At 36.2% G+C, this 26,787-nt stretch overlaps 1 protein-coding gene across 11 annotated transcripts in view; it reads left to right on the plus strand.

The window, feature by feature from the left end:
* The window catches only part of SLC4A7 (solute carrier family 4 member 7), a 94,098-nt gene extending 67,597 nt beyond the window's left edge, over window positions 1–26,501 (plus strand). For 9 of the 11 annotated variants that reach the window (XM_048301604.1, XM_048301624.1, XM_048301550.1 and 6 more), the window contains 15 exons: window positions 1,056–1,159; window positions 2,695–2,869; window positions 5,287–5,420; window positions 5,979–6,224; window positions 8,531–8,636; window positions 10,444–10,605; window positions 11,540–11,653; window positions 12,108–12,269; window positions 12,527–12,778; window positions 14,998–15,066; window positions 15,499–15,672; window positions 16,023–16,154; window positions 16,902–16,993; window positions 18,748–18,855; window positions 22,044–26,501. In XM_048301604.1, the coding sequence (XP_048157561.1) occupies window positions 1,056–1,159; window positions 2,695–2,869; window positions 5,287–5,420; window positions 5,979–6,224; window positions 8,531–8,636; window positions 10,444–10,605; window positions 11,540–11,653; window positions 12,108–12,269; window positions 12,527–12,778; window positions 14,998–15,066; window positions 15,499–15,672; window positions 16,023–16,154; window positions 16,902–16,993; window positions 18,748–18,855; window positions 22,044–22,125 (2,112 nt within the window). In that variant the 3' untranslated portion in view covers window positions 22,126–26,501. The remainder of the gene's footprint in view (window positions 1–1,055; window positions 1,160–2,694; window positions 2,870–5,286; window positions 5,421–5,978; window positions 6,225–8,530; window positions 8,637–10,443; window positions 10,606–11,539; window positions 11,654–12,107; window positions 12,270–12,526; window positions 12,779–14,997; window positions 15,067–15,498; window positions 15,673–16,022; window positions 16,155–16,901; window positions 16,994–18,747; window positions 18,856–22,043) is intronic. The other 2 variants (XR_007203162.1, XR_007203161.1) reach the window with 2 other exon arrangements.
* Window positions 26,502–26,787: the final 286 nt, after the last annotated feature.

Below are 26,787 nucleotides of genomic sequence, written 5' to 3' on the forward strand. Positions count from 1 at the left end.
ATATTTCCTTTGAAATACTGAAATGAGTTCGTGTGAGAACTGGGAGAATTGGTGAGAAATTGTACTTGAGGTTCATGTTACCAAATTTTACTACTAGTCCAGCAATGATCAGAAAGAATATTTTAATTCTTATAAGAACTTCTGTTTGCATGCAGCATTGATTGCAATGCTTTAATGTATTTTGTCTAGCATATACTGTTCACAGAATGTTTGTGAAATAGATAAAAATCGATCATATTGCTCGGTTGTGATGATACAGGCTTGGAATGACAGCTAAGGAAAGTGGATCCTTAGAAAGACTTTCTTCTTTCTTCCCCTTCTCCCTCTTTACAACTTAGAGGAATTTGAGCCTTCAGGATCAAAAGCAAGGGAGAGACCAGTGCTTTTGGTTCAGAAGGTTGACATTGGTGTTGAGACCAGTGGTGGTTTGGCAGAGTGGGTGGAATAGAAGGGGGTAACAGCAGTGCAGTTTATTCATGAATAGCCTGAGGTTACCATGTAACTTGTGTTCAAAATAAGCAGGGCTCATGCTTTTTTGGAAGGCAGGCGCAGCTGAAAAATTTATGAGGAGCTGGTAAGCAGCTTGCTCAGCAGGGGAATGACTTCTCATTTATATTTCAACTAAATACTGTGTCTATCATAAAAAGAGGTAAGTTTCTGCTACATGTTAAATGTTTCTGCTCTGGAAATGGTTGAAGAAAAAAAAGGATCTAAAGATTTCTGTCTCATGGTTGAGCCTCCTACTGTATGTTGAAAATCTAGGCTTTGTTTCATTGTATTTCAGGAATCTATTTCATGTAGATATAGGGAAGATTAATGCTGTTGTGCAAGGTACTAATAAGGTCTTTTGGGCAGTGTTGTACAGTTCTAGTCACCTGCACTCAGCTAAAGATTAGTTTGGAAAATGGAGGACTGGTGATGAGCTGGGAATATGAAAAAGGGTGTGGAAGGCACAGAATTTCTGCATGCTGTCTTTTAGTTATACTTTTTAGTGTAAAAGCAGTCTCAAAGTATTTTTTTTCCTTTTTCTTTTTTTCCCCCTGTCTCTTCTATAGGAGAAAAGGAAGGCACCTAAATTTCCAAATGGATCTACTCCTCCAGGAGAGGGTCTTAAAGAAGAAGGCCATCATGCTGGACCTGAACTTCAGAGAACTGGAAGGTGTGTTCACTTCCCTAAATGTTAGCTACCATAAAGAAATAAAAGTGATAAATCTTCACCTTAATGATTGACATTTAAACATTAAAAAGTCACAGTGTAAGTGTCAGAGTGCATCCTTTGTCCTTTTCAAGTGTTGGATTCTTGCCTATAAGTGCCAATCTGCTTAAAGTATTTTCAAGCCTCTGGCAATGTTTCTCAACACATTTGCGAAGGATTTCACATAAGATGCTGCCTTATTTAACTAACTGACTTTTAAGAGACGGGTTTTAAATTTTAATCTTCAGGAGCATGCAATTATCATAATTACAAGCAGGAATATGCAATTTTCAGTATTGGGCTAGGTACTAAAAAATCCCATTAATGCAAATCTGTTTTATTAAATGTATAGGAAATGGAAAATTAAGAAATAAAAAGTGGCAAAAAGTAGTTTGGTATTGATTAGCTTTGGGTTTTGGTTAGGTTTCTTGCAGAGATAAAATAAAATTGAAGGAGTTTCTTTCAGTTATTGTTGTTCTCTGTTAATTCCGAAATATTTGCCAAAGAAGTCTCCAACATTGAAAATACCTGGTTATGATTAAACTTTAATATCTGAAATGAAAGTAGAGATTAAAATCAACTGAAGAATTCTGGAATATATATACAGTGTTGTTATCCCAAAATAATAAACTTCTAAATCAAATTCATCTTTTTCATACTTTTCTGAGAAAGACTTTACAACATTTGTGTTGAATTCTACCATTGTGGCTTTGTTTTAATTACTTTTTACTGTTTGTGTAGACAGTATGTGGAGCTGAGAAGTTCATTTCTGCTCACAGAATTATCTGTAGATTAGGCTTTTCTTTTTCTTTGGAATGTTTGGGTTTTTTTAATAACTAAAAATAAATTTTTCTAAGTGCAAATGAGTATCTAGTATTTTGGAGTCTTTAAGATTTTTTTAAATTGCTTTTTAAATTCTTGGTAATAACTTACCCAGTTGAACTAACTTATATATGTTTGGTTTTATACTTATATTTATAGAATATCTGTGTACTTCAGATAAGAACACTGTTAAAAATGATAGACCTAAATTTATTTATGCACATAATCATATGTATGAAGAGAATTCAAATTAAAAAGCTACAACTATATGTTGGAGTAGTAATATTGAAATGTGTCAATGCAGTGATCTTGGTTGAGATTTAGTATATTTTTTTCTGTTCCTTGTTTTGAATATTCTAAGACAGATTTGACTTAAACATCATTTAGGTAAAATGGTTTGCGAAGTTATTTTTTCAGTATCTAGCCCATATATATATAAAAAAAAACCTAGTCAGCTTTTAAAAATGTGGGTAAAGTGCTTGATTATATTTGGAATACTGCTGAATTGGAATAGATAAGATTCTCATTTACGTTTTTAATTGTTATGCTTTATTCTGGATTATGAAATAGCTAATTTGTGCCGGCAATAGGCACTGGCAGTCATGTGTAGCCCATAGTTTTAAACTAGCTAGAATCCTTTAGTGTACAGTTTGACGAGTTTCATCTCACCTATTTAGGCTTTTTGGTGGTTTGATACTTGACATCCAAAGGAAAGCACCTTTTTTCTTGAGTGACTTCAAGGATGCATTAAGCCTGCAGTGCCTGGCCTCGATTCTTTTCCTATACTGTGCCTGTATGTCTCCTGTAATCACTTTTGGAGGGCTCCTGGGAGAAGCTACACAAGGCAGAATAGTGAGTACAAAGAATGGTAGTGGCCAGGCTTTTAGACCTTCAGAGGCAAGTCACTGTGTGCATTTGTCTCATTTATTTATACTTGTATTTGAAGAATTTACCCACAGCACTTGATTAGCCTGCCCCAAAGCAGATCTTCCCCAAAAGGTAATTGCTATGGAAAATGTGGGGAACCCATGTGAACAGGAGAAGATGCACAGGGGAGGTAAAAAATGTTTATCTTGCCTTATTGGATGAATGGCTTCATGAATTGAGAAAAGGCTTGCATTGCCTTCTTTTTGGCTGCTTAAGAGCAGTAAATAGCAGTAAAGGTGCACCATCCCACTAGGCCTACTTTAGGCAAAGTCAGAGGCTCAAGGTGGATAGCCAAGAACATGTACTGGCCTTGAGTAGTAGGCCTACGAGGATGATAATGCCTACAGTGTGTGGCCAGCAGTCCATTTATGAAACGGACAGGATATGTTTGTGCTTGCACTAATGGTATGTTGCTCACAATAAAATAAAGTGTCTGAGGTTTATCAGCAGAAAATACTCTTCATTGTAAATGTCTCAAATGTAAACCGTCTGCATACAAAATTTTGGTAGTGTTAAGTTGGGCAGTAGATAAAACCACCACCTTTTTCACCAGAATATCATTGCACTTTAGTTTTTGAAGCAGGGAAAAATTACTTAATATCAGCAATGTTAGTAACTTAGTGTCAATTGGTTTTTGAGTAAACTAGTGTGAAGCGTATTTTCTGTTTTTAAATCTATCACAAAGAAACAAGGTTCTATCCTTTTGTGGGAGGGACGGATGTATTCAGACATGTCCTTTACAAATGTTGAGGTTCTGTTGAAGCTTATAGTGTTACAAAATCCTTCTTGATACTTAGATGAAGTTTTTAAACTTGTATTATATTAAAATTTAGTTAACTGCTTTATCTCTTTCAAGTATTGCTGTTGACTCTGATATTTGTTTATTGATGTAGCACTTCAAGCTGATAGAAAATACAGAACTCAATTATGTCTTTTCTGCGTGCTGGTTTTGCAACTCTAAATGTAGGAATGATTACTAAAATGTCAGTGTAAATTTTGAACGTACAACATGTATAATAATGAAAGTACCCTCCTTTTAAAGCTTTATTCTCAAACACCTTCTTTCTTTTAGCTATCTGGAATTGTTTGCGGGTTTGTTCCTGCCTTCAGATGCTTGGTGTGCATCATTGAATAAAACATTTAGTTACTGCACACACATGTTCAAGCACAGTAGCTGACATTGTAAGGTACACAGCTTGTCTTTGAAACCTTCCCTCGCATTCTCAGAGGCCATCACCTCCACAGTGCTCCTGTCCCTGCCACCCTGACTGAGAGCCCCAAGGTTAATGCATTGACTAACCAAAAACACTAATTCAAAGGTAATAGAACAAGAGACTGGGATTATATATTTTTTTTCCTAATATTATGAACAAAGGACTCATTTTCATTTTTAATAGCCCCAGTTCAGCAAATCATTTTGACATTTTTCAGATGCTTTCCTGAACTGGAGCTCAAGTTTGCATAAATACTGTTTTCTTAGGCTTGCATAATTTCAAAATAGCAAATGCTTAAAAGTTCCACCAGGAACACTGTAATTCCATTACAGGAATCTGTAATCCATGACTTCTCATAGTGGTAGGTGGTGTATTTAACTATTTTCAAGTAAATTTAGTATAATTTTAGTATTTAAAATTCTGGCCTCTCTGTTTTGAGGTGCATTGTAACTGGGTTTTTTAGCAGAAAATGTTACAGTAAAACATTTAATTCAAGAACTGAAGTAGATACCTTAATTCCTTGAAAAGAAATGCATTACCAGGTGGGACATTGGTTTACTGCTCATCTATTTTTGGTGTCATGTATACATAAACCAGTATTCTTCAGTAATTTCCCCTGCACCTATGCCTGTCAGTTTGGTTTTTTTTTTTCCTTTTGTAATGCTTGGTTGACTGATGCAGGTTTGATACGGCACACTGTATCACGTTTTGGTACAGGTATGTTGCAATATATATATATATCTATTTTCTTTACAGAGGCCATTAGTTCTTTCTGTAAACAACATGTTAAGTAACTATTTTCTTTTTTGTTTCTTTTAGTTTTTTTAAATTTGTATAATTGTTGGTATGCTTTTCCTCCATAGCTAGCAGGACTAGTAACTTGTTTTCATGGTTTTGGATGGCTTTATGTTTCTTGGGAGTGAAGTTTTCAAAATCTTGTCCATGGTATTGTTACTGCAAAACTGTGTTAAGTTATTTTTGTCTCAAACATGGATATTAACTGCAATGTGTTTACATCTTGTCTTGTTTCTAAGTCAATGCATCTTAAGACTGTATTTATGCAGATATGATGCTAAATGCTAACCTGAAAGGCAGCATAGTTACAATAGTTTCTTTTCCCCCAAACAGAGTGCAATAGAGTCTCTCTTTGGAGCCTCATTAACTGGGATTGCCTATTCTCTCTTTGCTGGGCAACCTCTTACTATCTTGGGAAGCACCGGACCAGTTCTAGTATTTGAAAAAATATTATTTAAATTTTGCAGGTAAGTGATGTTTATATTGGCTTGATGCACTTTTTAACTTTCTAGCCTGTTAAAATGGCTGTAATTGGAAGCAGGTGTGCAGTAAATGTGTATGTCCGTGAAGGTAAATACAGTGGCAAGAGTGAGAAGTTGATACAGTTTGGTAAAGCTGTGAGGCATTGGCAAACCTGAATGAGAAAATCAGTAATAAGAAATGGCAAGGACTTAAATGAAAGTTATATTCTGACTGTGTGAAGATGTTGGCTTTGCTTCTGCAGGGGTAAGCAGAGATCGATCTGCCCTCTAGGAGAAACCATCTGGGTAGTTCTGGAGAGATCCATCCCCATGATGCTTCTCAAGCTAGGTAGTTGCACTGTCAATCCTAGAAACACCTTGCAGTGTTGCTTTGCTTTGGTGGGAGATGAGACAAAAAAAAGTTTCTGCTTCCTTCAGAGCTAATATCAAGCATGAGAAACGTGCTAAATATCTGTAAAGCTTGGCCTCAGTGTCTTTTCAAAGAGAATATAGTACAGATGGGTTTTGGCTCAGTTAATGCCTTTTGTTTCTTTCTTCACACAGGGATTATGGTCTTTCCTACCTCTCCCTGCGAACTAGCATTGGTCTGTGGACTGCATTTCTATGCATCGTGCTTGTAGCCACAGATGCCAGCAGCCTCGTGTGTTACATCACTCGATTTACTGAGGAAGCTTTTGCAGCACTTATATGCATCATATTTATTTATGAGGCACTGGAAAAGCTTGTTCATTTGGGAGAAGTGTATGCCTTCAATATGCACAATGATTTGGATAAACTGACTTCATATTCGTAAGTACCAAGTTTCTATCTGTTAGTGAAATAAATAGGAAAATAGAGACATATTGTTTACTGAATGGCAGTGGGTGCCACTTCCAGGAAGGGTAGGAGGAATGCTAAGGGTGGTATGGGCATGAGAAACCTCAGAAAAAGTCTATTCAGGATGCTGTGGAATTGAATTTTCTGTGTTAGCTATGGGTGGTTGGAAGGGATAAGGGGCTATGACAAAGCCCGCTTTAACTGCAGCTTTACTAAGGGTCAGAACAGGATTTCTGCCTTGCTACTTCTAGGAGGTGTAGTTTCATGAAATAGGATGAATTGGGTTGCCAGCTCACACCTGCCAGATGGAGATCCTGCTTACTGTTGCTCAGAAAAACTGCTAATTTCTCGTCGTTTAAATGAAATCATATAAATGCTAGTGCTGCCTTCCTGTTGGAGATGTGCATCTTCCAGCTTTAGTTGTACCTGTGTGGTCAAAATATGGGTGAGGGACCCCCAACGAGGTCATGTCCATGCACTTGGGGTGAGAGTCCCTGCTTGTTGCACTGGGCAGTTTTTCCCTAGTTGGAGAGCAGGACTCACTGTCCTCCTGGGCAGCTGCTCTGCCTGGCCAGGACAGTGATCATCTTGCACACAGCATGACCTCTAGCAGTGTCAAACCAGGTTTGGACTACTGTGTTTCCCCTCCAAGATCTCTGGTCACTTTTACAATCATTCAGTGTTTCTTCAGTACTTTCCTTCAGGGGAAAAGGGCAAACACCCTGTCAGACTGCTTCTTGTATTCTGTTCACACTTGAGATTTACACTCACTTTCCTGTCTTAACAGCTGTTAAGAGCAGGCCACGTTGCCAGGAGTGGGCTGTGGGAATATATTCATTTCCTTATTTTCCCCTTTCTACTGGCTGCTCATCCCTCTGTTTCAGTGGCTTTGGGTCCTCACTGGACTCCTGTATGAGCATGGTAAATTCACTGATCTGGCAGAAACTGTACTGTAGGTCTTCTGGCACTTGCCACCTGATCGTGTTTTGCCACAGGCAGGCCACGAGGGTGGAGAGGGGAAGATGGGATTTTAATTTGGTTTAGCTCTGTGGTGTCACACGTTTTTTGGGACATGCCACAGTGTTCAGCTTGGGTTTGTTCTGTATTTTTTCTCTCACAAAGCTGTAGGGGATCCAGCTGTTCACAATTGCTTTTTTCCTCCTTTCACTTTCTTTTTCTCCCCAGTCTGTAACTTCCAGTGGGGAAAAGGGTGCAGAACAAGCATGTTCAGTTAATTGAGCCACAAGACAATCTCAAATACTCTTACATTTTTCTCCGTGGTTTTTTCTGGATTTCTGCTTATCTACATGGTGGCATACTTTATCTTCATTGCCTTTGTTGAGAAATTTGTCAGTTTTCCTTCAGCATGCTTGTTTATGTTGTTGCCTTGACCAACAACTAATGATGCATTCTGTCACATCATGCTTATGGTTGCAATTCCTTTCTCTTCTGATGATTCTGTGTTGGCAACTACTTTGTAGGAATTACAGCTTTCCACTCCTTTCCCACTTCCTTTTGCTATTACTTTAGAATTCAGTTAACAAAAGAAAATTTGATTACCTAGTATTTTTAAAATTCCCCAAACACTGTGCTTTTCAAATCTAGGTTCTTTTTGCCCGTGCACGTTAAGTTTTGTCCTTCTTTACCTTCACACTATCAGGATGCAGAGCTTCCCTTCCATGGTTCATTGGGGTTGCTTTCAGTGTCTTCAGTGAATCTCATAGAAAAAGGAGACTTATTTCTTGCTTATTACCTTTTTCTCCTCTTCTACATAAATGTTAACATGTTAAGCTTTCCAGTTGGTGTACTTGATTAGCTTTATTTGAAAACATCCCATTAAATCAATACTCAGTCTGTTGTGTTTTGGGGGTTTTTGTAATCTGATGTGTACTTCTGTCAGCCTGACAGAAGGATTCCACAGCGCAAGTTTGCAGAATGCTGCAATAGGGAGGGGCATTTTTACTTCTACAAAAATATTGCTAAAAAGTATGTATACAGTCGCTTTAAAGCTGAGCACTGTAAGCATTTATATCTTCAGTTAGCTCACTACATACTCAAACATGGTGTCTTACTTGAGGGCGACCTGATTCTTCTTTTCTGCCACCCTCCCAATAGTCCTAGGCCATGTGATATAAGGAAAAGCCTTGTTCTCTGCTTCTTCCATAGAAGTTTGGGATAAAGTCTGGTTTAAACTGTTCAGGATTTTTGAATTTGCTTCACTTTGCTGCATTTTGGCACATATGGCTTAAAAGCATATAAACTTTTTTTCTTCCTTTCAGATGTGTGTGTTCTGAGCCTGAGAAACCAAGTAATGAAACATTGCGTGTGTGGAGGAGTATGAATATGTCTAGGGAAGATATAGCATGGAGTAACCTTACAGTTTCCGTGAGTATCTGAAAGCTGTGTGTAGGTATCTGTGTGTGTGTATGTACATATGTATAAAAAATAAATACCTGCATGGTACCAGTTTTGATTAATATTTTTTCATCTGATTTCTCTTTTTAATTGAACCTGCACTGTTTTCCTTAAAACTGTATTTTTGAACTCTCTTTTTTCTTCCATAAGGCTTTAAACAGTCATTGTAGGACTAAATAAGTGAGTCCAGGGAAGTAAATGCTAATGTAAATGTCTGCTTGAGGTAGCTACCTTAATGCTCTTAGGCACCAGTCATTTTTCTGCAGGTGAATAAGATGCAGTGAATAAACAGGAGTTTGCTTTCTTCCAGTTTCTGAAAGAAATATTTTTAATATGATGTGATGATGGAATTTGTAGTTAGTGTGGCAGCAAACATGTTTCATTAGTTTGTTAGATGTTGGTATAAAACTGCAACAATCAAAGGAACTACCTTTGTTTGGAAGAAAATAATTACTGGAAATTGAAAATAACTGTTTGGAATAGGCTTGAAAGCATTAACTTCTGAAGTGGATATTTTATACCAATATCTAATTTTCTGGGTAGGTGAAGAGGAGGAAAGTTACCATGTGGAAGTGCTCTGGAAGGTGTTTGGGGAGAAACGCTTTTGCTGATTAGTAGTTTCTTGGGTGGTCTGCAGTGGAATAAATGCAGCTGTGTGCAGCCACTTTGCATACCCAGGCATCTGATTCCCACACACATCTTGAATGATTTGGATCTGCTGTGGTTTTTGTTACGCTTGCTGGGTTGTGTGCCTACTTTGGCCATCTGAGGCTGTCTAAAATGGCAGTGGAGAGCTGCGTATGGGCTCCCCTTGTGTCTGAGCTTAGACATTCACACTGAAATGTCACAGCAGAAGTTCCATGTAAAACCTCAGTGCTTTACTTGACTTGTAGTAGTACTGTTTTTTGTGTGCTACCAATGGCTCCTAGTTTACCATAATCACTTAGGATGGCAGTTTCTTTTGAACTTAGTTTTTGTATTTCCTTTATATTTATTATTTATTTTAAATGCCTTTTCATCCTCTAAAGTATCTTTAGTCTTACCTGAGAGACAGAACTGATCCAGGATTTGGTGTTATCTTATAATCAAAGTAGATTGGTAATAGCAAGAATTTCTGTCATAAGTTAAATTTTCAATAAATTAATTAATTAATTAGGTTGGGGCAGTGCTGCTTCCAGTTACTTGATTTATTGGCTTGTTGTTTATTTGTACTCCATGTGTCTACTTTAACTTTTTGCTTTGCATTTCAGTAAGTCTTTTGGATAGGTATCATCTGACTTTGTTTTCCTTTTTTATTCAAATCCATTCTTTATGATTTGCTAGAAACTTTTTTTTATAGTTTGGGTAATCTTATTTTATAAGAGTATGTTTTTTCCTTTAACTGAGCAAAACAAAGTCAAAGAGTTGGGAGAAACTGAGGAGATCCTTTTTTATGTTCGTTAGCTTAAAGTCGATGTTGGATATTCTGCTTTTCCTGGGCAATCTTGCAATGCTTTGTAAAACAGAATAGGAGTACTGTGACTGTAAATAAGCTTTTTCTTCTTGGGCATCTCCCAGCATTTTGGCATCCTGAAATGATCAGTGGTGGCTACTGTGGCTCTTCTGGAACAGACAGCACACGTTTGGTTTTTTCCGGGTGAGGTAGTGATAAAGGAAAGAACCCCCTTTTTGGAATTATGAACATTCTCAAGTGTATTTATTATAGAAAAGTTGGAAGCTTGGTTGAATGCACTGAATGAGTAAAACATAGACATATGAAGAGTTTTTCTCTTTGCAGGAATGTTTAGAATTTCATGGTGTGTTTCGTGGATCAGCTTGTGGCCATCACGGACCATATATTCCAGATGTTCTCTTCTGGTCTGTCATACTATTTTTCGCAACATTTTTCCTCTCCTCTTTCCTTAAGAAATTCAAGACCAAACGCTATTTCCCAACTAAGGTAATTCTGATTAGAGACTATTGTTATCTTGTAATACATACCTCAGTGTAATTTAATGGAGTTGAATTCTGTCTTGAGAGATTTCTTTTAAGACAGGAAAGGAAATTAAAACCCAAAAATCATTTAATAATTACAAAATTTAGGACATTTGAGGAAAGAAATCATCTGCAGAAAATTCGGTGCTTATTCTGTATTTTGGTAGAGTTACAACAAGGTATTCTAAACTTTGAAGGACCTAAGTAGTCCATCTCTGCACATTAATGGGTATTGCCAGGTATCATTAGTAGAGATAATATTACTGCTCTTTTCCTCACCTAGCCGTACAAAACAGTTGATTGCTTTCCCCAAACTACTGATGTCTATTGGGTTTTGAGTGGTTCCTCAGGGGATTACTATTTCTAATAGATGCTAATGTGATGATTCTTCTTATAGTGATTTATGTAACTTCTGCTAGGCAAAATGAAGTGGTTAGGTCTTCTATAAACCTCAGCTCATCCCCACAATGTCTTTTTAATGTTTACTAAAGTTATCTTTGGTAATTTGAATGTATTGCAAATTATCCACCTGCTATCAATTAAAACATGAAATGTATGAATATTATTGACCTAAGGTACCAAGGACTAGCTGTGATGGCCCAGCCTCCTAGTGGGATTGAAGGGAGAGGAAGATGATGGAGTTGTTTGAAGTAATTTGCCTCTTGCAGTAGACCACCTTTAAATGAGTGAACAGTTGTACAAAATACTTGTCTTCTGCAACTTCATACTATGCTGGCAGGCACCCTGAATTTTAAAGTAACAAGAAAAAATGGATAATGTTCAGTGGTGTAGTATAATATAAATAAACTTCTCCTTTTATGGGGGAAAAAATCGACTTTCCAGACTTGCAAATTATAATGGTGAAAAAGCAAGGCTTAACACAAGTCTTTTCTTTATAGGTGCGCTCTACCATCAGTGACTTTGCAGTGTTTCTGACCATAGTAATCATGGTTTTGATTGACTATCTTGTAGGAGTACCTTCTCCTAAGCTTCTTGTTCCAGAGAAGTTCGAAGTAAGAAATAAAAACTTTTGAAAAATGTAACTTTTAAAATGCTTGCAGTTTTATGAACAGTAGAAAAACGGAGTTGTATAGAAACAGAAATTTCTCATTTTTGATTACAATGCAGTTGATCAAGTAGTTCCTCTTCTGTTTTGGATTTATGTTTCATCTGACAGAAGAAACTATGTTTCATATTATTACTGAAATAATATGAAAGGGAAGCATTCTTTTGTGCAAATGTACAAAAATAAAGGAACTGAATGGATTTGTTTTACTTTTTCCATATAAATGTCATGTTCACTTGCAACAGCCAAATCAGTCTTTTGGTCAAAGCCACTGGAAAACAACCTAAATGTATATTTAAGAGAATGATCTGTTGTTCATTTAAGCTGTTTGTGGTGATAAAATCTGCAGTCTGTTTTAGTCATTTAATTCTCACTGTTGATGGGTTGGGGTTTTTTTTCAGCCCACCCGAAAAGACCGAGGATGGTTCATAGATCCTCTTGGAGGCAATCCTTGGTGGACACTCTTGATTGCTGCTCTTCCTGCTTTACTCTGTACCATTCTCATTTTCATGGATCAACAAATAACAGCCGTTATTATAAACAGGAAAGAGCATAAACTGAAGGTAAAAGTAATTTTTACGGAAGTCTAATGTTGTGTACGTCAGGTTTATTTTAAATCAGATTCATTCTGCAAATTTGTGAAATTACCATCAGCTACTAAATATATGTATAAATGGACTAATAAAGAGCAAATATAATTTTGTGGAGACTCTCAAAGTATCTGACTTTTGTAGTTGTAGGTTATTCACCTGCTGAGTTAGAAATATGATATCATATAAATAGAAAGTTTATCAAGTTATTTGTTTGCTTATTTTTACAGAAAGGCTGTGGTTATCATCTTGATCTGCTCATGGTTGGTATTATGTTGGGAATATGTTCTCTCATGGGCTTGCCGTGGTTTGTTGCTGCAACTGTCCTGTCCATAAGTCATGTTAACAGCCTGAAAGTTGAATCTGAATGCTCAGCACCAGGAGAACAACCAAAGTTTTTGGGAATCCGGGAACAGCGAGTGACAGGATTGATGATTTTTGTGCTGATGGGGATGTCAGTGTTCATGACCTCTGTATTAAAGGTAAAAGACAGTTTTCCCAAAATATTTTCTTTGTGCCTTTGATTTCGATGTTGTGATTTAGCATTTCATAATGCTAGGAAGTTCTGTTATGTTAAGTAAGATATGCCTGGACTCATTCTCAAATTGCTTTTTTAGCAACAGATGTTAGTTGAATACAAACAATGTGGAAGGATGCAAGAAAATGAAATCTGAGACAGCTAGGAATGTAGTGAGTAGTGAAGAAAACAGCTTTTCCTGTGTTACCTGATTTTCTTGCCAGCTCTTTTTTAGTTTCTTGAGTTCATGTTACTTAAAAACTGTGGTTTTTATGTGGGTACATAAATGGAGAGAGAAAAGGAGTGTGATAAAGATGTAAAGTTACTTGAGTAGAAGTAATACAATATAGCAGAAGGAACAGAAACATTGCTTTAAAAGGGAGAAATGACATTGTTCACTTCTTGTTCTTCAGCTTATTAAACTTCCTTTGATTTTTAGAGTGTCAAGATTATTTTATGCATCATCACAGTGTAATGGTGATTTTGCTGGTTGTGTTGTAGCATCAGATTACACTTTAGCTCTTAATTTATATTCCTAGTCACTTTTCAAAGACTCTTTTGGAAGAAAATTACTCAGTTCAGTTGGATTTTTGCTCAGATTTACTAAAATCTGTTCAACTTCTGCTTTGTTGTTTCAAATCCAGTAGTTAAAAGGAGAAACAAAAGAACTGTCTTTTTGTTGCCAGAAGTGCAGATATTGCATAACTGCTGGTACCTTTAAAGAACTTTGTAAAAGTCTATTTAAACAAAGACAGATCACGAGTAATTTCGTAAGAAATGTAGCTTCTTAAATTTAGATGATGGGAAAGAATAATCCTGTAAACATACAGCTATAGTTTAATAAGTAGTTACATATTATAAATCCTAAATAGTTGACCATTTGTATGTCTATTAAAGAATGTAAAGGTCTGAAAAGAATAAGGCCATAGCAGTTACTAAAATTAAGTATTCAGATTTGACAATCTCTCATCAAAAAGTTATCAAGAGCTCAGCTGTATAATGCAAATAATCAGAATCAAAAGCAGAAATACTGAAGTAGATTTATTGTTGCTCAAAAGCAGGAATTAAAAGTGCTGATTGCTGAAGCAAAGTGTTTTAAACCCCATATTTTAACATCTGATTCTTAGAAACTAATACTTTTTTTTATGGACCCAGGCTAATAGGAATGGAGTTATTACTCTTTGCTCTTTAAGAAATGTTTTTCTTTTTCAGTGTGAATGACTGTTATTGTTTAAAAGAAGTAAGGAGAACAGAGCCATTGCTGTGCTTTTGTTCCATGTGTGGATTTGTACTGATTTAATGCAGTAGAAGATACTAGATCAAAGTATAGAACTTACAGTGAAGACACTAGCCACTCACACACACATGCAGTAATGAATCCCTAAGGCATAGTTTTATTCCACACTGTTTAAATAAAGGTTTTTGTTCAGTCTCGAGAGCAGCAGTTTTTATTAAGATTTCCCATTGTAGCTTGGCTGTCCTTTACTTGGAAGCTTAATGAATTCAGGAGCAAGGAAGGCTTCCCTGCAGAGGTTTGATGCAAGTTCCACTGAAACCAGTGGACAACTTTGTTATCTTAGTAAGCTTTAAATTATATAAAAATATAAAAATCATACTGTACAAAATTATATAAGCTGTCTATTATATATTATAATTTAAATTATTGTAAATGTTATTTTTAATAAGCTTTAAATTGATCTTCTTACTGGAGCAAAATTTAGCTCTGAATAATTAGCAGATTTTCATAGCTCAGTTGGTATGGTGAGGTTTTTGTATTGTCCGCTCCAGATACACAAGTGTTCAAAAGTAAAACTTAATATGGCAATTTCATGAAGTTGTACAGAATACAGTAGTCTTGATACAGTTCCTATCAAATAGCAACATAAAGCAGTATACTTAGCATGAATAGAAATCTTGGTTGCAACCTAGGAAATTGAGTGAATGGGCAGTCAAGGCAGAAGAACTTTTTTATCCTCTTTTGTATCCTAGTGATAGCCATGTTAGTTCTAGATTTTTTTGCTGCTCAATGATACATATGTATTCTTTTCAATTAAAGGCCCTCAGATTTCACTTAAGTAAAATATAAAGTAAAAAATGACTTCGTCTGTGCCTTTCACTGATATGGACTGCTCTCTTATGCTATGTTGATTCCACTTTTACCTGTGGGTGTTTTTTCCTCCCCAGTTTATTCCAATGCCAGTTTTGTACGGTGTCTTTCTTTACATGGGAGTATCTTCATTAAAAGGCATTCAGGTAAAGTCTGATTTTTAGTGAGCAGTTTGCTTTTGTTTAACACTGAATGAAAAGGAAACTGTAACACCCTTCATTATGTGAGCCACAGTAAAGTTATCCCATATTGTCTGAATAGCATGTAGGATAATTTCCTGAGTGTCACGTTCAGGTATTTGTTCTTACAATACTGTGTCTTGTCAGTTCTTTTTTATTTATTCTTTCAGTAGTGTAGCTAAGAATTTTCTGAAATATTCTGGAATTTTTTATTGTTAGTGAGAGGGGGGGACAACACCAGCAAAACAGTCCCCAGTTCCATCCACTTGAATGTTCAGTGTCCTCCATTAGTATTTTATTTGGGATTAGCTTATATTTCTGTAGTCCCCTAAAAATGTTTATTTTCTTCTGGAAAGGCAGAAAATAATTAACTGAAGAATGATTTTATTTTCCATGCAGTTTTTTGACCGTATAAAACTGTTTGGAATGCCTGCCAAACATCAACCTGACCTGATTTATCTACGTTATGTGCCACTCTGGAAGGTCCATATCTTCACAGTTGTTCAGCTCACTTGTCTAGTTTTGTTGTGGGTGATTAAAGCCTCTGCAGCTGCTGTTGTTTTCCCTATGATGGTAAGTTTTCTGGTTTGCCAGCTAATAAAAAAACAAGACTCCATGTATTCAGGATCTCTTCAGAAGATGTTTGCTGCCCTAAGAAAGAAGGGAGTGGGAAGGAAACAAAAAAAAAAACCCTGTAGTACAAGCTGTTCACTTTTGAAACAAAGACTTATGATTTCCTGAAAATAAGCAATTCAGTTGTGACTAGCTACTGAAAGTGGAAATGATTTAACTTTGTGGTAAGATAAAATCTAGTACTAGAAAAAGGGCTTCAGTTAGAGATTCTAAGTGTACTGAAAGTGTGTGTGCTTTTTTGTTCATTTAAACAGTTTAACATAAAGTATTTCGTCTGTGGTTCCCTTTAGGTTCTAGCATTAGTGTTCATTCGCAAGCTCATGGATTTATGTTTCACCAAAAAAGAGCTTAGCTGGCTTGATGATCTTATGCCAGAAAGTAAAAAGAAGACAGAAGATGACAAAAAGATAAAAGAGAAAGAAGTAAGTGTGAAAACAATCAAACTGAGCATGTTGTGAATTATTAGGAAATACTTAAAGCAATTTAAAAGAATTTTATGTGACCTGAGCATATGACCTTATATACCAGATACACGTTTTGAAATTCTTCACTGATGAGAGGAAATTTTTTATTAGAGGAACCGTTGCTGGTGGTTAAGGAATTAAGTCACTGTTTCAATTATGCTATTATGAACTATGATTCTTATTTGTGATGAATAGCAAGCAAAGTGGAAAGAAGCAGCTGTTAGCACAAAAAAGTTGGGGTTTTTGTCTTTCATCAGATTAGAAGGAGAGAAAATGGAGAGAAAGGAGAGGGAGAGTGACATAGTGGAGTAGGGTTTCTTTATTCTGCTTAGATCAGTTACAAAACTGTTCATAGTGTCAGGGACATTTTGCTCATGTGTGTTTGTGAAGCTGTCATAAAAAGCAACTGCTAGTTACTAGTAATACAGTAGTATAACTTCTGTAACTTCTCTATAAAAGTCCTGCCTTGCTGTACACCACCTAGCTTGAATTCCTTGCGAGGCTTGTAACACCCTCCTTCCCCAGTCTCCCATGTCTTAGTAAAACACTTCTAAGAGGAAAGGTCATAAGCTCTGTCTCCTGCATTCAACTGTGGTACCTACAGGGAAGTGCCTCTTACCCCTATGGAATAACTGTCAGCATGAGATACTTCTTTGGTTTCTGCTCTGCGAGTAATTTTACAAACTTCTTACTTGGAATTTACAGGAAGCAGAGAGAATGTTTTCAGACAATGACAGTGTACACCTCGCATATGGAGAAGCAAATCTGGATTTTCCTGTAAAAAGCCTGAAATACAGGTATAAAATAATGTTGGTCTGTTAAAGGTTCTTGTATCAGATGCTGTAATTTGCTTTATATTAAGTTGGTTGTGTATGAGTTGAAATAATTTTTTCCCTGAGCTTGTAACTTAGCCATGATTAGGAAATATGAAGATCTATCTCATGGTGCTACATTAGTACTTTTATATTGCATTTTTTGTTAAAACTGCATCTTAACTATAAATTTACATGACCATCTTGAACAGATCAGATGACTCAATTTTGACCAGCTGTACTAGAGGTGAAGAAGCATCCTTGGTCAGTTTCTACAGAATATTTGTGTGCTACTGTGCATGAAATACTGAGCATTAAGCAACTAATAGCATCAGTTGAGCCATGTGTTTACCAGCCACTTGGATTTTTCAGAAGAAATCTAAGTGTGTAATTCTTTGGTTTACCTAAGTGAGGGCTGAAGTCAGTAATTTCTGTGGTACAAAAAATCTGTTTTACAGGCAACCATTTTTACTTTTAAAAGTTATTTTCTGAACATAAATGTGAGAATGGGTTCTCTTCCAGAAAAGGAAGTACTGGAGTTCCAGTCATGGAAATTCTTTCAGCTTTTGTAGGCATTTTGTTTCAGTTGGTGTCTCCCTTACTGGGGTTGTATTTAGCTGAGTTGTCTGATACTCTCAACTGTTCCAACACAACCTGAAGATGTCACAGATAAATAGCTTACACATTTTCTTTTCCTCTTGAATAATAAGGGTTCCTAGGTTAAAAATTGGCCTTCCTTATGGATCTAGGGTAGTACCAGATATACCCTGATGAGAACTGGGAATAGGCAGAAATTTGGATTAGACAGATATTCCTGCCGAGTGCTGTTGTCTATTCTGAGAGCAGGCTTAATCAGACTTAAGCAACTCAAATGAAAATGCTCAAGCTTTTTGAAAAAACATATTTGAGTTGCTAATTGCTCTCACAGTAGAACTGTGATTTCATCAACTGTGTGTGCATGTGTTTTGTATGTACTCTGCTGCCTTGTATCTTGTGGGGATCCCTGAGGAAAAATGGCTTTGAAAGTTTTTTCTGCCGTTTGAAAAACTTACAGATGACCTGGGGTAGATTATGAAGTTTAAATGTGCAACAGAACAGAAAACAGACCTACAGGCAACACCTAAGTCTGCTGTACATGTAACTGTGTGGAGGACAAAAGTGGAAGTAGGCTTTAAAAACTTACCATCTTTGAGGGTAAACTTATCTTCTGCAGCAATTGAGAGGGGAGTGGTCTGGCAAAAGAACCTTGCAAAATGTCTAATAAGGGCTTTGGAAGAAAAAAAACAAACTTGTCATCTGTCCAGATAATTTGCATGTCTAGATTTTTAGTAGTTTCAAATTTCACCTGAATTTAAAAAATCTCATTAACCTTTGCTCTTTTGCTCTTGATTAAAGTTTTAACTGATTCGTGAAACCCTTAGCACAGCAGTTTGATTCAATCCATTATTTCTGGGCATGCAAAATAATTTTCTGAAGTTAGGTATAGGTTACTTTTCAAGTATTTTCAATATCTTACTGGTATCTGTGTAAAAAACTGGTTTGAGATGCTATGTAATTATGGTAGTGCTAGTGTGTTAAATTTTCAGTTTTTTGTTGAAGTATACTTTTAAAAGATGAACTCAACTTGTGGCTGTGTAAATACTGAAAGAAGGCACAACTGATGTAAATGATGAGTGACAGTAAGTATAATAGTGTTGCAAGGAATTGAATACTAACCAGAAAGTATGTTTGTTCTTTAGCACTGATCCCTCAGTTGTAAACATATCAGACGAAATGGCCAAAACTGCACAGTGGAAGGCTCTTGCCATGAATACTGAGAATGCCAAAGTAACCAGAGCTAACCTGAGGTAGCTATAATTACTCACACATTGTCTAACTATCGTCTTGTGTTTAGCACTGTACTTGTATTTATTGAAATGTATCTAAAAAAAACCGAGTATATGTGGTTTATAAATCTGAGTTACTGACTTTTTACTTTAGAATTTGAGCTTAATTTTTCCTCTTTACTTTGAAGTTGATCAATTTCTACAAGGAATTATTTCATTACTATTTTATTAAACATATTATTTTAAATAGTAATTTTAAAATTACTATTTATTTGCTTAATACAAGTGTTTTCTACTCTGGTGAGCTTAGGGTTTCTAAGTACTAGAGTGTATATGAGCATGGGAGTGGTTTGATCCTCAACAATACAAATGCCCCTGAGAATAAAAGGTAAGTCCAGCACTTTCACTGTTGCTTTGTGCTGCCCTAGGATCTGCCCAATGTTTTTGTGGGTGGGTAGGTTGCTTGGTTTGCTTTTCCTCAACTCATTTTCAATATCTAAAAATTAAACCTGTCTCAGATACTATCTTCAGTGAATATGAAATATACTTGAATGAAGTACCTGGACAGATCATGAGTCCTCAGTGCTGTAAACAATCCTTGTAAACTCACATGCATCTTCTGTGCTGGCCAGTAGCCTTTTCTCTCGTGAGCTCCCCGTCAAAGAACAAAGTCTGTGTGTGATGAATCATTCTGCTATTCTATCCTAATTTCTTCCCTGTCTGGCTGAATCTATCAAGGGAAGAATTTCCCTGAATTTATCAAGGAAAACAAGCCAAAACATGAATACTTAAGTGGAATATCCCCAACTTCCTGAAAGGCTTGTAATTTATAGGGACTGCTATCTCTGGACTGTTCCACATCCATGCAGCTGTTGCTTAGTAGTTTTTATGTAGGGAAGGGGAGAATGGGCATGTTTGCCTCAGAAAACTAAACCTAAGCAATTCTGTTGTCTGTTGTATACATTTTCTATTGGTTGATCCCTTTCAGCCAATTCTGTCGGAGGAAGACATATTTCAGAGATACAAAATTGTCAGGTTTTGTATAAAATTACATCTCAGCGAAAACGTTCATGGTGAGGAGGGAGTGTTCATACTCTGTCCAAGGCTGGAGTGTTCATACTCTCTGTTCATGGCTCTGTTCAAGCCATCTGTGGTACTTTTGGAAACACTAGTAGTGACTTAGCGCTTGTATATCATCTGTCTGTTCACCACATGCATCGCTCTGAACTAGGCATGGAAGGATGCTTTGTTTTGGCCAGACAGCAGGTCAGTCAAGGGTGAAGGAGACAGAGTTTTGAGGTATTGTAAGAGGAAAAGCTTGAGAGACTCATCAGTGCAGGCACTATTTCCAGTGAATGTCTAGGGTGTATTGTTTAAACATTTTTAAAATGTTAAACACATGTTTAATTAAAACATTTTTAAAACTTGAGTACCACACAAGCAAGACCATCAAGAAGACAAATAATAGAGGCATTAAAGCGATAATAGAGCATGTGTGTCAGTATACCCTCCTTATTTAATTTTTCTTGCTAAATTCTCAGAAAGCCATTACAGAATTTGTGGATGACTCTAGTGCCATTGGGAAGCCATTGGTATATAAGGCTTGAAGAGATACAGGCCTGTATGTCTTTTTCCAGGAGAATTAAGATGTTGAGATTTGGTTTTCAGGCAGTTATAAGTTAGTACAATTTCATCTCTCACTTTCCTGTTTCCTGAGTAGGTTGAGTTAGTATGGAATTATATGCAACACTAGCAAATCAGGCTTCTGACTGGTTTGCAGTGGTTTTTGTTCTTCTTAGCCTTTATTATACTATCTATTTGTTATGTTTTGCTGTAAGATATTTCCCTTTGATTCTATGGAATACCCTGCTTGAGCTTAGTACAGTAAAAATTCCATCTTGGTAGGGAACTTGCTAAAACCACAAATGGAAAATAAAAACTACTGGTGCCAGAAACCAGCTTTTTAACTGGCAGTCTGATATTGCATTAATCTGGAAAATGTTGAAAGGCAGGCTTCTTGAACCTTAACTCAAGTGGTTGCTCTTTTGAGGTATTTGCTACACTTTTCAGGCTGTTGAGATTCAGAGACATCACTACTGGTCAGTCAAAAGTAATTCCCAGTAAATTACCTATATCAGTTCTGCTAAGGTTTTTCTCTGCATAACTGTCTTCATCTGGTGGTACAGACAGACATTTAGTGCTGTGGTAAAAATGGTTCTGTAGGCACTGCTTTTTTCAGATTTATATTCAAATACTAATGCAATCCAAAGGAAGCATGTCTTCTATAATTCCAGATGATGTGTTGTGTGGGTTGGCATGATTTATTATATATATATATATATATATATATAAATAATAATATATTTTTAAAAAGATAAGTTTCTAATTTTTTTTGCCTTTTCTGAATTGATCCTGATTGCCTTGTCTTTCTACCTCAGCCATCTTGCTTAGTTTACAGACTCTGTGGAGTTCCAGCACACTTGTATTTTCTAAGGAGACTCAGAAGTTTTCTTTGCATGAATTTCTAATATTTTTTTTTTCCTTAAAGAGCAACTCTACAGATGTGTCATCTCTTTTGAAACTCATCCTCCCTGTTATGCTGTTCCATTTCGTCTTCTACTGACTTGCAACTACTTTGGGACATTCCTTATTGTCCTTCAGTCAGGGACTGTTCAGTGTCTGTGTCCCTAAGAGTGTCAGTTGTCTTTAGGGTCTTCTGCTTCACTTGAATGGACACTTACACAGGTTTCTTACTGTCCTCTGCTGTTGTTGGAAATGTGGTTTCCCCTTTTGAACAGACTGAAATGTTCTCCCATTCTTGTGAACAGATGGTTTCCCTGCCCAAGAATAAAGAAGTATTAGTAATATTGCTTGTTATGTGTTTTTTGGTATTTTTAATTAGACAGTTTTGCAGGCTGTCTTGGGGGTTTGTTTGTTTTTAAAGATGCTTTGCATTAACAGTTTCTAATCAATAAAAGCAGTGGAATTAGATACGGCATTTATGGATGAGATGTTGGTGTTTTCTCTCTTTGTTTGTACTATTCCTGTGAAGAGTATTTAACAATTACTAGAATGCAATAGAAATGCATCATCATCAAAGCATCCTTATGTAAATACTTTTAGTGTTCATTGTGAAGTATAAAATGTTGGAAATTTAATCTTTCGTAAAGTGAACCAAACCTTACATTTTCTTCTTTGTTTTCAAACAGCCCTGAAAAACCAGAAAGTGTGAAAATCGAAGTGGAAAATTCACGTGTTGTGAGATACGTGGATGCTGAAACATCTTTATAGAATGGAACCAATGGGAACTGCGTGTATTTGTGTGTGTATATATATCACTGTAGGATATTATACCATGGAAGTGTGATTTCCAATTTAAGGAGCATCATATATTTAATTTCTGCCATTGTTTAGGGCACTGTAGATATGCTTGCATAATGCAAAGATTTTCCCAACAAATAAGATGAGTGGTAATCACACTTCAGCTATTTATTTTATTGGAAATTTTATTTTCATTTTTAAATAGGAAGACTGTAATGAATGCTTATTATTTTCAATAATCAATATGTGCATAAAAGTTACATCAGCTTTTGCTGATGATTACTGGTCCACATTGCTTAAAATTTTGCAATACCTCTGTTTATAATGTGTGCTACAAAAGTTTTGTTTTCCATGCAGGCAATTAGTGCTTGTTTTTGCAGGGTATACTTTTTCATGGTTTCATAGAACAAATATTAATGTGCTGTTGACAAGAACTACTGTGTTTTATGTCTCCACTCCATGCTAGTGTTTTCTGGATTATGTCTCTCCTATTCTACAGAAATGGCGTAGAGCCCTAAGTCAGGTGGTTAGTTAAGCCTTAAAATGTATCTAAATACCCTGGTGTGCTGCTTTCTTTCTTGTTTTGAATTCTCTTGAGTTTTCATTATTGTCCAGTAGCAGTATGAGTGCAGTAATGGTAGTTACAGTCCCAAGTCAGTATTTGCCATTCTGGACACTCCATGTTTACACAATATAAATTGGATTTACAGGCAGCAATTGGTCTATAGGAATTTATAAGTACTCACCACGTCAGTACTCTTGAATTCTTTTCTTCCTGTTTTTGCTTACACTTTTTCCCATAGATTTTCAGAATCTGATTTACTCACCTCTAAGATTTTAGAGTATTTCATATCTTCATCAAATATATTTCCTGGTTAATAAATCTTTAAATTTACTGTGTATTTGGTTAAATTAGCTGTAGTTCAATTCTGGAATAGGTTTGTGATCAGTATTATTTTATGAATTACTAATTGCTTGTGGTATTTGTATGTACAGTTCTGATCCTCTCCATTGTAAAGGGCATATATGATAGCACACCAACTTATTTTTAAACACTTTATTTATTTTAATTAGTATAAATTTTTATCATGTAAGATGAATTGAAAAAATAAATATTCATTTATTAAAGTAAATGGGATTTTTTGGGGACTCCACTGATAAAGATGCAGTCAGTGCATTTATTGTACTTACATTTTCAAGTTCTAGTGTTTAACATTATAATATTTGAAATAATGAGAATTTTATATATAAATGAAAATCTTGATCACTTACCTGCACAGTGTCCATTCTTAATTCTTTTTTGCCTTATGCCTTAGTTTTTTTTTGCTTTAATTTCCAATGTTATATCTTTACCTTCTGAATTGCCACTAGCCCTTTCTGGATGCATTACAATGGCTTTAATTAGAATCTGTGCTCATTTAATATTAGAAGATGCTGTTTACTTAATTCTGCTTTTGGCAGAGTTGGGAGTTTTACCATGGACCAAGTGATAAAATTCTCAACTATTGCAAAAGGAGCTGATTCTGGAGGAGGGCAGACTTTATCTGAAACTACCACTTGGGGTGGAATTTTGGTGCTCTTCAGCCAAGTGTCACCTGTAGAGAAGGTAATTGTATATTACAAAAATAAAGCAATCAGTGGGAATAAATAGAAACATTTAAAAATAGTATTTACATTACATGGACTGTTACTGTTCCCTTTAAATGTGCTGCAATTATATAACATTTTTTTTCTTTCCTTTTTTCATTTGACTGGATTCTGAGAAGACAGTTTAAAGAAAGGAAATCGTAGTGTACAGCAATACAAATAATGGTATCCAAACTGTCATAACAAAGGCTCAGGTCAGTGGCAAAGCAAGTGAGGTCTGCATTACCAGTTTGACCAACACTGTGTAATGACCTGCATTCTTAGATAGTAGTGTAGCTTGTGCCTTAGTTTGACTTCATGCTCTTTCAGAAAATAACCCATGTTTTCCCTCTGATCAAACTGAGATACAGTGAAACTACAGCACATGGTTTCTCAAAATGTTCTACCTTATTTAAAAAAACCCCACACAACACCATCTGCATGTCAGTAGTTGACTACTAAGTACCTCTTGCTCTGAATCATGGAGGGAAGAGATATTTTGAGCATTTTATGTAGCATCACCCACAACACAGTACTTTTGTCCTCTCAGTAGTATTTTACGCTTTGTGTTCACAGTCTTGCAACAGTTTCCAAAGACCCAAAAAATTACTAGAAGCTTCTTGGATTTCTAACTCTTTAATGCTGGAAATCAGGGTTCCATGGTACTGTACACCTTGTATTTGGCTTCTGCTTCAGAAGGGTTAAGTTTCAGTCAATATTACAGGAAGTGGGTATATTTTGAGTAAAGTTGAAAGGAAACAAAACCAAAGCCCCACAAGTCTAATCACAGTATTTATTTAATTGTGTAGATATTTTAATCAGTGCCAGAAATACCATGACTTGCAAACCAGTTTACAGTGACCTTTAGTTCCAGTGTTCTTGGGCAATAGTTACATTTGCACTTTCTTCCCATATGAACAGGAGAAGGTCTGGTATTAAGTGCATAAATCCCTGTTGATAATGTATGGTTAAGTGATTCACTGCTCCTTTTATACCTTCTCTGCTTTAAAATCACACATAGTATTAAAACAGCTAAGAATGTAGCGTATTGTATGTAGATACATGTTTTGCCTTAATGGATGCAAAAGAGCAGTGATAATTGCTGTGCACTGATTTTTTTTTTCATAGGGCTTAAGCCCTGTAAAAACGACGCCAATGGATTTCCATTCCAACAGTTAGAGGAAAACGTACAACCCTGCACTTTTTATAGATGCCTTGGTTTCCTGGAATGGAGCTTAGTTGCTACTGTGTACCTGGCTGCAGAGCCACCTCAGGAAGTCCCTCTTTTTTTTTTTTTTTTCCTTCTTCTTTTTCCTTTTTTTCTTTTTTCTAATTTATTTATAAATATGAATGTTTACATTAAATGTAGGTCTTAATTTTGACCACTCCATTTAAATTATCATCTAAAATGTATCACTTAAAATGCAGTTTTATGTTTAAATTATATTCTAGAAAACTCATTCTTACTATTTTCATATGTATTACAGTGACATGTTTTCATTCTGTTTACATATGCCCAAGTGAACGAGAGTTTCCTCCTAGGTTAATTTTGCAGCTATAACATAATATTTTATACGATTGTTCCTTGAAATGTTCCAAATTGCCAAGTTTGTCATCATAAAACCTGTCAGGGTAGAACTTGGTGCCCTAATGGTTTGGGATCTTTTTCAGCCAAGTATCTTGACCATTTTTTCTGCATTTAATGGAAGTTCTCCCGTAAGTTATCATTTGCTTCACCTGCATCTCTGTCTTTATATGGTCACTTCCTAATTCGTGCCCTTTGCAAAGGGGGTTTGACAGGCTGTAAAATATATCTGTAACAAATGGGTGTCACGTCGCAGAGCCTGCACCGCTCTAAAGAGTTTGTCTTGTACATAGCTTCTGTAAATCATAAAGTAAATGGTTCATGACTTTCAGTTCACAAATGTCATCTGTCAGGCGAGCACCACAGCGAGCTTAGTTTTCTTTTTGCTTTCTTATGATTAGTAATGTTTTAATTACTCATCTAGGACAAAATTATCAAGTACAGTAAAACATGGGAAATACTTTGTTTATACCAACAGTAATTTATTTTATGGCAAATTTTAATACTGTAGATGCACACAGCTTTGAGTCAGCATAAGTGTAGTGCTATAAATAAAGCAAATTGCTCAGTAAGTTTGTCAATTTTATTTTATAATGTTTTTAGTGAAAACTTAAAGGACTTTGTAGTTGGCATTGAACTTTACCTGAAGACACTTCCATATTGAATTTAGTATCTGTTGACATTTATTTGGAATAATGAATGAGTTTGAAAATTGATACTTTTCTAAATGATTTTATTGGAAAGACACATCATTTATAGTATTTTCCTTTCTATTGTTGCTGATGCTCCTGTGCAAAGGTGTCTTCCAGGTTCAGTTTCTGCAGCTGAACTGCAGTTTTGATTTTAATACTCTTTATTTGAAATGTGATTACATACTGTATGGTTCGAATTTTTTATGACTGCTTTTCTAATTACAGTGCCGTTTTATTACTTTATAAACAAATCCAAAACAAATGAAAACATTATTCCAACTCTAGAATCAATATTCAGTTTATACAGAAATCACAATTCTCAGACTTGTCTTTAATGTGAAAAATTCAGCCTTTTGTGTTGTTTTAATTACTGCTAGAATAAAATTATCTTTTGTAACGTTTCAGAAAGTTGGTAAAAGCAATAAACAATCTCCTGGACTCTATTCAGGCCACTTCTGTTTTCATTGCCGGGGGCCGGGGGGTGCTGGGGTGAGACCCTGCGGGGCGGGCCCGGCCGGGGCGTTCCCGTGCCCATGGCAACGGCGCGGGCGAAAGCGGTCGCCAGGGAACCCCGGCACTGCGCAGCACGGCGGGTCGCGATTGGCCGGCGGGCCCGGCGCCTTCAAGAAGAGGGGAGGCGATTGGTCGAAAGGTCCCGTCCCGGCGGAGGGAGCGTCGCCGGAGCCGGGCCGCGAAGCAGAGCCGGGCGCGCGCCTCGGCGTGAGGGGG

The sequence above is a fragment of the Corvus hawaiiensis genome, chromosome 1 (assembly GCF_020740725.1).
Source record: "Corvus hawaiiensis isolate bCorHaw1 chromosome 1, bCorHaw1.pri.cur, whole genome shotgun sequence".
In the NCBI taxonomy this organism is placed as follows: Eukaryota; Metazoa; Chordata; class Aves; order Passeriformes; family Corvidae; genus Corvus; species Corvus hawaiiensis.